This window comes from Phaseolus vulgaris, chromosome 11 (assembly GCF_051622355.1).
Source record: "Phaseolus vulgaris cultivar YP4 chromosome 11, ASM5162235v1, whole genome shotgun sequence".
In the NCBI taxonomy this organism is placed as follows: domain Eukaryota; kingdom Viridiplantae; phylum Streptophyta; class Magnoliopsida; order Fabales; family Fabaceae; genus Phaseolus; species Phaseolus vulgaris.
The window spans coordinates 52,091,296-52,105,431 of record NC_143508.1 but is presented as its reverse complement, the minus strand read 5'-3'; the positions used below and the strand labels follow the sequence as shown (position 1 = coordinate 52,105,431).

General features: G+C 28.5%; 2 protein-coding genes across 2 annotated transcripts; both read right to left on the bottom strand.

Annotated features, from left to right (window-relative positions):
- Nucleotides 1-6,254: 6,254 nt before the first annotated feature.
- On the bottom strand, nt 6,255-6,918 carry LOC137824050 (albumin-1). The gene is made up of 2 exons (XM_068629485.2): nt 6,829-6,918; nt 6,255-6,730 (listed from the first exon to the last, which is right to left on the bottom strand). Exons 1-2 carry the CDS (start codon nt 6,878-6,880, stop codon nt 6,387-6,389), a joined length of 396 nt encoding a protein of 131 aa, XP_068485586.1. The 5' UTR covers nt 6,881-6,918; the 3' UTR covers nt 6,255-6,386.
- A 2,361-nt stretch (nt 6,919-9,279) lies between these two features.
- Nucleotides 9,280-9,938, bottom strand: LOC137832526 (albumin-1). The gene is made up of 2 exons (XM_068640732.2): nt 9,807-9,938; nt 9,280-9,706 (listed from the first exon to the last, which is right to left on the bottom strand). The coding sequence occupies exons 1-2, from the start codon at nt 9,871-9,873 to the stop codon at nt 9,372-9,374; spliced, it is 402 nt and encodes a 133-aa protein (XP_068496833.1). The 5' UTR covers nt 9,874-9,938; the 3' UTR covers nt 9,280-9,371.
- Nucleotides 9,939-14,136: the final 4,198 nt, after the last annotated feature.

The following is a 14,136-nucleotide window of genomic DNA, read 5'->3' as shown; positions in this document are numbered from 1 at the left end:
AACCATAATCCATATAGTCATTGGGATAACGAGCACTGAAGTTTCCACTTCCTTTCTTCATGCATTCTTCATCAGATTCACATAAGTTCATCGAAAACATTACTAAAAATGAAATTTCAAAGTCAGAAAAATGAAGTATGTATAATAATTTTGTGTACTTCTCAAATATATAAACATAAACGAAAGATGGAGAAAGGAAAGATACATACTGGAAGTGGCAAGGAAGAAGAGAGCCAAAGGAGCAAGTCGAACAAAACCCATTCTTTGATTTTGCAGATTTCTTATTCTCAGTTTTGTGGTGTGTTGGTCTCTTGTTCAATGTAACAATTTTTAGGGATTAGCCTACTCTTGTTTTTCCCTATGTTACAAAGAAAATAAATTAATAATATAAAGGTAAAAAATTATAAAATTTTAATTATTCAATCAAAAATAATATTCAAAATTTTAATTAACTAAAATTTACAAAAAGAAATTATTTATTTTTAATTATTTTTAAATAAAAATAATTTTATAAAGTCATATTTTGAACATTTAAAAAAATTAAAAAATTTCTACACGTATTATATCTCTTACAAATTTAATCTAACTATCTTATCTTGTTCTAAAGAACCTAAATTTCTTCCCAGTTTTTTCTGTAAGATTATTTCAAATTCATTCCTCTTCAGACATCTTATCCATAATCCTAACACACTGTAAAACAACTCTGGTAGTATACATTGGCCTTTTCTGGTTTTGCTTGCCGTGTCACTAAAAGAAAATAACAAAAAATAATAATTATAAATGTAACAATTATAAAATTTCAATTATTCTAAACCAAAAAATAAATATAAAAATTTTAATTAACTAAAATTTATAAAACAATTATTTCATTTTCTAACTTTTTTTTTTTAAACAAATTGCCACTCTTGTCGTATACAGTTCGTCTATTCTAGGTCATTGATTCCTCTGATTCTGCTTGTACAGTGATTCTCCGTTTTTTCAGTCTTTCCAATTTTATTTTTTCTTCTCCTTTCATTGTTTGATTTGTCTGTCTGCTTTGTTACTTTCTCTTCTATAAATGTATATAAAAAAAACTATTTAATATGTATCTTGCTGCGAATTATTTTCGAAGCACGGGTACAATTTTTGTTTCTTTGTACATAAATGGATAATTTGGAAAGAAGTCGTGATTAAGCACCACTTATATTCTTTTCGATTTTCAATTTATTTTTGGTTTTCTATTGTTTTATGTTTTTCAAATTTTTTGTTTTTTAATTTTAGTAAAGTAACAAATTACATATAATTTGTTATGTTATTTATTTTTAAAATTGTGTATTTGATTGTTTGTAATTAAATATAATTTATTATCATAATTTAAATAAATATTTAATTACTTTAAATAATTAATTAATTAACTTTTAAATAACTAAAACAGAAGAAATATAAATTAAATTAATTTATGATGTAGTACACGTTTGGCAGAAGAGTGTTCTTACCACGACCAGTCCTCCCAAGGTCCTCCACTCACATGTTTCGCTTCCTTCAAATCAACGCTCCTCATTTTGATTTGCTTCCCAAACACATCTCAACCGTTTATCTCATACCAAAGGGTAGGTGAATGTGTCCCACTTTTGTACTCCAATTCAGGACACGTTCTTTTACCCTGTATGTTCGGAAACATATAGATAGAAGAAAGGTCAGCAAAGGTTGAAAAATAGGATTAAAAATAGCAAAAAAAAATCTCACTTTCCATTCACATTAGAAAAAAAGTTTTATTTTTAATAACTTATAAATTAATTTATTATCATTAAATAAGAGATAACAAGTATTACTTTTAGATAGTTTCTTTGATTTTTTAGAGTTTTTGGGATGTTACCCGAATTTGGTGGAACGTGTCCTGTATTTTACAAAGTTCTTACAATTGTCTTAACTACTATTTATTGTAGCTGGTTTAAATGTGCCTTTAATCGGTTGGTCACCGAAACCGAGTAACGAGACTCGTCTGGTGGAGACCGATACACTTGTCCCCTAACTTCGAGGAACATTTACTTCTGAAGAGATGTGACTGTTGCGTACCCCGATGTGAGAAGTGACATGGACGCATTAAATGCAATGTCAGAGACTTGACGTGCGCCTTGTCCACGCATCGTTCAATTGTTTACCGTGTGATCAAAGAACTAACATTGTGTCGTTTCGAATGTCAAGCATTGTGCACCCTTAGATCGATGGTGATCCGACGGTGTCACGGAGAGGACGTTTCATCCTTTCTTTTCTTCGTCTCTATAAATAGAGATGAATGTTGAATGTTATTACTTTTGAATTCACTTTTGTCATTGCTGAATTTGTCTAGAGTTATCTGAGTGTCGAGTGTATTTCAATTTCCTTTATTTTTTGCACTTTTGCATCAAGAGGTTTGTAATGACTTCCTCTTATGAGTCATTTAGTATTCATTATGTTCTTCTTTTTCTTCCTCTGGTCTCACACACTCGGCATCTAATAATGTGAGAGATGTGAGTTGCGCAAATCCGGCGGTCGATCTTGCTAGCCTACCGTCCAACTGTCCACATTATGAGTGGGGTGATCCGACGGTGACAGGGAGAGGATGTTTCGTCCTAAATATTAGATTTTTTATTTTTTATTTTCGTATTTTTATTGCTATACTAAATAAATAAATAAATAAATAATAGGAAGAAAACACAGGTTAAATATGCAGAAAATAAAATTAGGAAATAAAAATTATGCAGATAAAAAGAAAAACTGATAACCAAAATCAAATTGGATTCCCCGGCAATGGCGCCAAATTTGATAGCTGTCGTTTTGCTGTCAAATTAATATGATTCTAGCGTAGACTTGGCTAACACTAGAGAGATGATAGTATAATTGTGGACAAATGTCCCAAAGTCGTCTCCCAACGAATCCAATAGTAAAATTAGTTGATTAGGGTTTAAAATCTATCAGCAAGTAATGAAAAGTTAGTTATAAAAATAATAATAAAAAGGGGTTAAGATAGTTATGCAGAAAATATAAAAGAGATTGAAATAGAAAATAAAAAGCGGTTGATCCCAAGTTCTTCCACCATTGAATTCTTTACATATTCTCTAAAGATTAATCTTTTCTCAATCCTCCAACAGAGTTAAACCAGATTGAACATGCGCCAATCTAATTCAACTGAAACTCACCAGTAAAACATGCGTCTACTGGTTTAATCAATACCCACTTTGTTCCATGCGTATACTCCATGGGAATGCTTACCTCCTCTCCCTTGAATCATGCGCCTAAGAAATTAATTAGAACAATGCGAACTAACTAAGAAACCAAAGTTTAAGATAAGGAAGACTCTCAATCATGCGGTCAAGTACAACCTCTCACAAAAACCAGTTTTCCAGGAGATTAGACAATAAAAACAACTGCTATAGAAAATTAAAAATCGAAACTTTTATTTAACAAAACCTCATAACTCAATGGGAAATTACAAAGGAATCAGCCAAAAAGGTTAAGCTTTCCATGCGGAGGCAAAACAAAAGAATTACAAAAGAAGAAAATAAACTAAGAAAACCCTATGAAGCTCTCTCTCTTTCTACTTGATGCTTGTGTCCTTTTATAGGGCTTTTCTGCTCCAAGGATCTTGGGAAAATAAACAGTTTCCACTTTCCATAATTCTTTTTATTTTGCAGAAGATTTGCTTTCAATTCTGTTTCTGGAATGTTGTAGCTTTTATTTTCTCTTTCTTCTCCTCAGAATTTGTTTTTTGTTTTGATTCAAAGAAGCAACTTGGACTTTTGCATGTTTGGCCCATTCACAAAGGTAGATGCTTCAGATAATTTACCCTAAAAACACAAAATTACCAAAGATAATAGTTAAGACCCAAATAAACCCAATTATATGAATATTAATTAAAACAATGGATTTATTTATTATTATAGTCCAATAATCTATGATTAAGGCTATTGTGTGTGAATAAATATATGCTCATCAGCGGCTCTTTGGGCATTTAGGCTCATTTGTGATGTCTTTAGATTGATGTCGTTCCCTCGATCCTTTCTTTTTTTTATTATAACTCCCAATCGACTTACCGCATGGGTTGGTTATCTTTGAAGAGTCGTCTGAGTGACATTATTTTCGCTCCCTTCACCTCGTCCTTTAAAAATTCCAATAAGAGGTACTTTAAAATGTTAGTCGAACTGGATGGTAAGCCATTTTTCTATTACTCAGAGGAAAAATCAAAATTCCCCTTTCATCTTGGCCGAGGTCCTCCATATCTCCTCAAGATAAAACATTTTTTCATGTGTTTGATCAACTTCCAAATAGGTCCTACTCGAAAGATTTTAACTATATATGAGTCGTTCTAACGATGAGTCAATTTGATCATAATGTTACGTTTTAATATACTTGTATATTTATTCTATATATACTTGTATATTTATTCTACATGTTGACTGGGTGTTTAATTCATTTGTGTTTTTCACAAATTATATCTCACATGGTCCTCGAATCAGTGAATGTATTAAAACAATTGAAAAGGTAGGCGACAAAGAGATAGAAGGGTTCTCTTGAGTTGATAGGGGCAGGACCCTGCCATTGATTTAGTGCCTCCGATCAACACTGAGCAACCTACAAATCCAAAGAAGAGAGGATCGTCTTCTCATTCTCCCTTGATTTCTTTTTATCAGCAATGAATAAATAAAATTAAAGGGATACTTCAGGGGTATCCCAAAAGAAGAGAGGATCGTCTTCTCATTCTCCCTTCTCATTCTCATTCTTCCTTGGTGCTGGAGAATGCCTACAACTTGCCTTTTTTATTAAAAAAATATTTAATAATGAATTATGGTGTTTTTTTTTTCGTAAATTTAAGTTTTTTTTAATATATAATATTCATAATTATTTTTATTTTTGTAATAAAAACTAATTTTGTATTAAATTCAAATAAATTTATTAAATATATTAAAATTTGTGAAAATACAATATATCATTTTATTTTATATAATTATATATATTTTGTTGATATTATAATTTTATTTTATTATTTATAATTATATGTTGTTATTAATAGTATAATTAATTTTTTTTGAAATTATTAAATAAATTTATCTAATATTTAATTTTGTATATCGTATATATATAATTATATTAATAATTATAATAGTTATATTTATGAAATGACCAATATGAATTCATGCCTGTTACAAAGTTACATTTTAAGAGTATTAACATAAAATACTTCCATTCTACATGAAAATCCATCCTAAAATTTACATACGTGACAAGAAAGGAAAATTTATGTACGTGTTCCACTCTCTACACCCTCACCTCCAAACATGTTGATTCAACACAAAAAAACATCATTTCACTTGTCCATCCACGCTCCCCTCGTCCAACCACGCTCCCACTCTATCAATGGATCCAAACACACAGCATAAAAGGTTAAAACGAAAACATACCCTAATATCAAAGTCTCATCATAATCCTACAAATAAACACACCTACAACATAAAAATACATATTAAACAATATTTATTACGACCAAATATCTCAAAACAATTAATAATTTAAACATTAGAATAACTTTTTCAGATACATGAGCTGAAGAAAGACCTAACCTGCTTCATTCTTTGGTTTTGTGGATTTATTTTTCCGAATTCTCCAGTCTCTTCACAGTTGTTTTTTTTCATTCATTGATTTCTCCTCAGATTTGGTACTTGCTCCTCCATAAAGCTATATAAAACACTATTCTACAACTCTTATGAGATAAACGTTAAACCTATATGTGCTATAGCCAGAGAATCTGTGGATAAATGGTTTACAGTACCTAAGAACACGGTACTCTCTTCATAATAGTTTTAATAAAAATAAGAATAATTTATTTATTTTGAATTAAAAATTTTAAAATATTTAATAATAAAAATTGAAATTAAAAAAAATTAAAATGTTGAAACTGTGTATAATTTTGACTTTGTTTGGTAGAAGCCAATGTTTGAGGCTCTTAATCTTCACAGTTTTCTTAGTCATGTGTTAAGGTTAAGTAAGTCTGCTATTTTTTTCTTATTTCCAACGACACCAACGTTTTCATTTTTTAACCAAAAATATTTATTTCACACCATCCTTTATTTTACACATCAATAAATATTAATATTTTAATCATTTATAAAAAATTATAATATCTTTAATTTTAAAACATTATAAAATTTATTTATTTCGCTTATATTCTTATTAAAGAGATTTTTTCTTTTTTTCAAATTTTTTTATTATAAATATTAATATTTATTATAAGTGTACAATAGAACAATATATCAAAATATCATAACTTTTTTTAACTCATGTTACACGACCAGGATGGAACACTCTTTTTATTTAAAGCAGGAGATGCATCATGCATGACCATACATGACCACATTTCACATGCATACACATTAGTTGGAGTTTGCTCTGGGCATGGCAAAGAAGCTTTTAAGTTGTTCAGAATCAGAGTTAAAGCACCAACCATAATCCATATATTGATTGGGATAACGAGCACAAAAGTTTCCAGTTCCTTTCTTGATGCATTCTTCATCAGATTCACATAAGTTGGGATCTTCATCTATCATCTTTGCCACAGATGATGAAAGTGCAGTTGGATCAATGCAGACACCAAACATTGGGTTAACACGTTTACAGAGACAATCATTTGACCCGCACAGTGGATCATCGTACGCCGGGTAACAAATACCTGAACAGTGTGCAGCTTCTATGTTCTTCATCGAAAACATTACTAAAACTGAAATTTCAAAGTCAAAAGAAATGAAGTATGTATAATAATATTGTGTAGATCTCAAATATATAAACAGAAATGATGAACAATGGGAACTTACATACTGGAAGTAGCAAGCAAGAAGAGAGCCAAATGAGCAAGTCTAACAAAACCCATTCTTTGATTTTGCAGATTTCTTATTCTCAGTTTTGTGGTGTGTTGGTCTCTTGTTCAATGTATCAATTTATAGCCATTAGTCTACTGTTGTTTTTTCCTATGTTACAAACAAAATAATAATAAAAGAAAATAAATTAATAATATAAAGGTAAAAAATTATAAAATTTTAATTATTCAATCAAAAATAATATACAAAATTTTAATTAACTATTACTTAAAAAATAAATTATTTATTTTTTAATTATTTTTAAATAAAAATAAATTTATGAAGTCATATTTTTAACATTTAAAAAAAATTAAAAACTTTCTACACCTATATCTCTTACAAATTTTAATAAATTTTTATTACAAATTTAATCTAACTATCTTATCTTGTTCTAAAGAACCTAAGTTTCTTCCCATCTTTCTATGTAAGATTATTTCAAATTCATTGCTCTTCAGACATCTTATCCATAATCCTAACACACTGTAAAACAACTCTGGTTTTGCTTGCCGTGTCACTAAAAGAAAATAATAAAAAATAATAATTATAAATGTAAATTATAAAATTTCAATTATTCAAAACCAAAAAATAAATATAAAAAATTTCATTTTCTAACTTTTTTATATAAAAAACATGCCACTCTTGTCGTATACACAGTTTGTCTATTCTAGGTCATTGATTCCTCTGCTTCTGCTCGTACAATGATTCTATGCTTTTTCAGTCTTTCCAATTTTATTTTTTCTTCTCCTTTCATTCATTGATTTCTCTGTCTCCTTTGTTACTTGTTCCTCATAAATGTATATAAAAAATTATTTAATATGTATCTTCCTGTCTTCGTGCGAATTATTTTCGAAGCATTGGTACAATTTTGTTTCTTTGTACATAAATGGATAATTTGGAAAGAACTCTTGATTAAGCACCACTTATATTCTTTTCGATTTTCAATTTATTTTTGGTTTTCAATTGTTTTATGTTTTTCAAATTTTTTGTTTTTTAATTTTAGTAAAGTAACATAAACTACACTTAATTTTTTATGATATTTATTTTTAAAATTGTGTATTTGATTGTTTGTAATTAAATATAATTTATTATCATAATTTAAATAAATACTTAATTACTTTAAATAATTAATTAATTAACTTTTAAATAACTAAAATAGAACAAATATAAGTTAAATTAATTTATGATGTAGTACAACGATTTCTTCAGCTTCTTTTTTTATATAAAAAACAATCGATTAACAACTAAAAAAATCATAAAATTAATTAGTTTCCAAACATAATCCATTATCCCTTAAAAAAACTCACATAATGAATTATGTGGTTCTCCTAATTCTAACTTCTTTGTTTTCCATGACTTGAATAAATTAAAAGAAAGAAAATAAAATTAATTTTGTTACATTTTTATCATCGTTTTTTAGCGACACACCTATTTATGATGTTTCACGTCTTTTCATGGCTTTCTTTTCTTGCACACCAAACACGTCTTTAAATTTATCTTAATCTACAATTACTGAGTACGGAACCTTTTTCACTATTGATAGTGTGGAATAACAGATAATCAATGAAAAAATTATTTGCATTAAATACACTACTAAGAACACTATACTATATTCATAATAGTTTTAATAAAAAAAATTAATTAATAATTTTTTAATAAATTTAAATTAGTTTACTTAAGTTATTTAATATGTATCTTGCGTCCGACAATAAAAATAGAGCAATTATTTATAAAAGTTCCTTTATTTCAAAAAGAAAATTATGATTTTTGGGTTATAAAAATTGAAACTTCATTTACATTTTTGGATGTTTCAGATTTCATACAAACACAATATGATGAGCAAGCCATTGAAGCCACAGTGAAAAGAAAACAAAGAAAATCACTTATACTATAACTTTTGGGATGATTGAAATAGGAGTTCCATTAGTCATATTTCATTTCTAAGATCATCATCAAAAGAAAAACAGTTAAGGAAGCATAGGATACTTTTCAACAAGAATTTGAAGGAGATATAAAGGTGAAAAATAACAACCCATGTTGATTTTGATTTTGATTTTGATTTTGATTTTGAAGAGACATTTATTACAGCTACAAGTTTAGACACCATTAGAACCTTATAATTTCCCTTACTCTTCAAAATTATTCTAATAAAATATGAAGTCATTTTTGAATGGTGCATTGAAAGAGGTCTATGCTCGAGAACCTCAAGGTTTTGTGGTTGAACTTTCTTTATGGAATGACACAAGCTCTAAGAGCATGATATAGAAACAGTGACAACTTCTTCACAGTTTTCTTGTTCATGTGTTAAGTGCTACTACTTTAAGCTCGAGAGTACCTATTTCTCTCTATTTTTTCTTATATATTTCCTACAGCAGAAAATATCACTACGTTTTCATTTCTTCATTAAGTACGAGTATAGGATGAAACACTCTCATTTTATTTATAGCAGTAGATGCATCATGCATAACCATGCATGATTAGCATGACCACTTTTCAGCGGCATACACATTACTTAGAGATTGCTCTAGGCATGGCCAAAAACCCTTTAAGTTCTTCAGAACCAGAGTTAAAGCACCAACCATAATCCACATAGTGATTGGGATAACGAGCACAAAAATTTCCACTTCCTTTCTTGATGCATTCTTCATCAGACTGACATAAGTTGGAATGTTCATCAATCATCTTTGCCACAGATGATGAAAGTCCAGTTGGATGAATGCAGAAACCAGCAAATAGTCCAGCAGGGACACAGCGACAATCATATGACCTGCATGGTAGCGTCTCAAACGGTGAACAAGCACCTGAACAGTCTACAGCTTCTATCTTCTTCATCGAAAACATTACTAAAAATCAAATTTCAGAGTCAGAAGAAATGAAGTATGTATAATAATTTTGTGTACTTCTCAAATATATAAACATAAATGATGAACAATAGTTACATACTGAAAGTGGCAAGCAAGAACAGAACCAAAGGAGCAACCCTAAGATGAGCCATTCTTTGATTTTGCATATGTGTTATTCTCAGTTTTGTGGTGTGTTAGTCTCTTCCTGCATGTAACAATTTATAGGCATTAGTCCACCGTTGTTTTTCCTATGCAACTAACAGAAAATAATAATAAAAGAAAATAAATTATAACATAAGTATAAAATTGTAAAATTTGTATTATTCAACCGAAAATAATATAAAAAAATATTTTTTATTTTATTTTTAATTATTTTTTAAAGATAAAAAGAAATTTATATATTTACCTTTTTAACATTTAGAAAAAGTTAAAAATTCTTTCCCAATCATTCACGAACTTTAATAAATTTTTTTTCTACAAATTCATTTTATTTGCTATCATCCAAACAATATAACTATTTTCGTATTTTCCTCAGAAATGTTTATACATTCCTTTTCTGGAATCCTCAGTTCTCATCCATAATCTAATTGCCTATTTGGTTCATTGATTCCTCTGTTCTTCAGTCTTTTCAGTTCTTCTTTTTCATGCAAGTTATTTTATATGTACTGCAAAAAAAATAATCATTTTAGGCAGCAATTATTGCAGAACCAATCAAGGAAAATATATTGGTACAGTTTTGTTTCGTTTGTTCATAAATGGATAAATTTTTTAAAAAAATATTATAAACATGATTACAAGTCATAAATGCACCACTACTATTCTCTTTCGTTTTTCAATTTATTTTTGGTTTTTCCATTTTTTAATTTTTTAAATTTTAGTGAAATAACATTAATTACATTTATTATTTTATGTTATTTATTTTTAAAATTGTGTATTTAATTATTTTTATTTGGATATAATTTATTACTACAATTTAAATAAATACTTAGTTACTTTAAGTAATTAATTAACTTTTTAAATCACTAAAATAGAAGAAATATAAAAAAATAGTTCTATGTTATTAAATTTTATTAAACTTTTTGTTTTCGTTTCAATTGCTTTAGAAAATATATTAGTTATGAAAGATATATAAAATTTGGAACTAGTCTTTTTCTTTAGAAAAAAACAATGCACCCTCACACTTATTTTTTCTTCATTACAAGTTTGCTATAAAAGGGGGTTTCAGTTCCAACTTTCTCGCTGTTACATCTCAACTGAAATACTGCCACTTTGGTTGTGGGAGATTGTGATCACACACAAACAAATCAATCAATGAATCAGAAAAATTGATTCAACCTATTGTTTATAAGTTCTAGTTTTAATTCATGTTTATATTTTAGATAAGTCTTCATAAAAACTTCTAATAGAATTAAAGCTACAAAAACGAATATTTTTAAAGTTTTCATCAAAGAAATAATTAAATACATAACAGAAAAAGCAGTCTACACATTTAAAATATAAAAAATACGTTGCCATTAAATATATAAACATTTTAAAGAAAAAGATATCATGATATTAGAAAACTAGAGCTTATAAACCCCAACACAAAATCGCTTTCACATGTAACTGTTTACTAAAAGTTACATTATTATTATTATTATTATTATTATTATTATTATTATTATTATTATTATTATTATAGCAAAATGTATACTTAAGTCCTAGCACTTCAAGATGTGTAAAATGTGCTATGTTCCTTTTTTTTCAAGATAATATTTATATATATTTATCTTTAAAAAACAATATCTTCGTAGGACTTAGTCAAGTAATTATGATGATAATTAATGTTCTAAATAAAGAAAATAAGGATTACTTTATGTATGTTATATCTCTTTTATAATATTTTAATTTTAATAAAACTTAACATATTCATATTATTTTATACAAATTTTTTAAGTATTTTATTATCCGAACCAATAAATTTAGAGCAGTTAGTATGTGTTAAATAATATGAACATTAACTATATGCAGTTATCCTTATATTTTGCTGATATTGAATGGTAATCACCCGAACCTGATTATAACTATCTCAGTAGATGTAAAAATCAATATTATTATTAATTACTGAAACAGTTATGTATACATGTCATAAGTCTTTATATACAATTCCAATGAGTATTTCTACCCTTAATACTTTCATTTACTCATTATTCATGTATCTTTATACTTTTACTAATTTGAGCGTCGAAGAATCTTCTATAAGTGGACTTTTTTTCAGATTTTATCATCAAAGCTCGACAATTTGTCAAGATAAAGAGCAGACAATTTGATCAACTCGGATTCACCACCAAAGGCGACTAAATCTTAAGCCCAGTAAAAATAAATTGGTGACTTGAAATTTGGTTTGTATGCATTCAATTTAGTTTTGTTATGAGGATTGATCATTGTTATTCTTTGTTATTTTGATAGAGATGGGTTTAACTGTAGGAGATTTTGTTGGCTGATTTGCAGTTGGAAAGGTAATCTGTGAATATCATTTTACTGTATAAGGGTTGGATCACCCCTGAAATGGTCCCATTTAATTTCATTGCTATTTGCTGATTAAAAAAAAAATTTTGCGACCATTGCGGGACCCTAGTAATATTTTTCCAGAACCACATTATGATATTCACCATAAGGAAAACAACAATTAATACACCCTAATTTGGGATGCATTCTTTAATCTTAAAAGCCTTGAAAGCTTATATTGATTATGCTACACAAAAGAATGAAACTACAGTGCATAATGCTTTTAATTCTACAATAAATAAGGAGACCACAATACTAAATGTTATCATTAGGATACGCCAACAATTGGATAAAAACATGGGATTCTTAGTAGCCTAACTTTAGACTGAGATTCAGAAGCTTAGAGAGCAACAACGCGAAGAGATTCACGTTATTCGACATGAAATATAGTAGAATCGAATAGTGCTAAGATTCGAACACACTATAAGAAAATTTGGTATTATATACAACATTAATCCATATGTAAGAAATAAAATCTGTATATAAAGCATAGTTACATACAGATTACATACGGAAAAAAAACGTATGTAAAACTGTCATAGATAACTTTACAAACGGATTTAAAATCCATATGTAATTGCATACAAATTTATCCGTATGTAATTGTCTATTAGACTTACATACCGATATTTCCGTATATAATTTCACCAGAAAGTTACATATGAATATTTTTTGTATGTAATTACTTATGTATTACATACCGAAAAATCCGTATGTAACTGTAATTTTCTTTTCTTTTCAATACCTAAAGGTATTGAAAACTTTGTTTTTCTATACCTGAATATATTAAAAAGCATTCAAAGACATGTATTCATCAATATTCAAACCTGGACGTGTATTCAAAAGCATGATAAAATATTATTTTCAAATTTGAACTCAACTCATTTAAATAATCAAACATATTTAAATCTTGGGTGTATTTATATAACTTAATAGAAAAAAACTGGACAAGTATTTAACAAGCCTAGTTTGAATAGTTTACATCAATGATAACGTCCAGAAATTTTAATATTAAACCACAACAACATAGGGTGACAGGTCCAGGATGGTAAACCTTTGTCCTAATACCTAAATTTCACTAACATTTAGAAAGTACTAACAAAGGCACAAAACAATTATATACCAGTATAATTTTGATTTCCTCTTCTTAGTAGGTGGTTGAGGAGATTCCTCCTTTTTTTCCTTCTCGTCTTCATCCTCTTTTTTGCATAGGGTTTATAACTCGGTTTGTCGGTTCCAAAACCCATTGTCACCGATTTAGCATCATTCAAACACGTTTTTTCAAGGAGAAAATGACTCATAAAGGTAATACATGACTCACTTTGCTAAAACATCTTTGAACTTTCTTGATCTGCATCTGGTCGTGGCAATACATTCGATTAAGGTTGGACTTCAACCCGATCCTTTCTCATATACTTTGTATGTTGATCCCCCTCTTAACATAGATGACCTCCGAGCATTAGTTGCTTGATATATTAGCATAGAAGAAAAGGTAACAAGGAAGTCAACTTACAAAGATTTACCTCCCAATCCATAAAATTTAAAAAAGAAATGTGTTGGTATATTTGAAACTTATACACCCTTAAATGCTAGCAGAGTGATGTTCTCCGTGACACCTTTACATTAAAGCTTGTCTGACTTCTTCACCCCGCTCCTTCACTTACTTATGTTGATCCAACCAATAGATACAACTATCACCAAAATTCGAAGAATGTTACAAAGTATGTGACTCGATTTCGTTCAGTCACGTGCTTTAAATTGTTTTGTGCAAAAAAATAAATTTGACAGAGGATGAGGATGCGAGAGATGGTGAGGAAGAGGTTGAGGCTTCCGATGAGGTAATCAAGGAAGGGGAAGAGAAACATCACCCCACCTTAAACAAT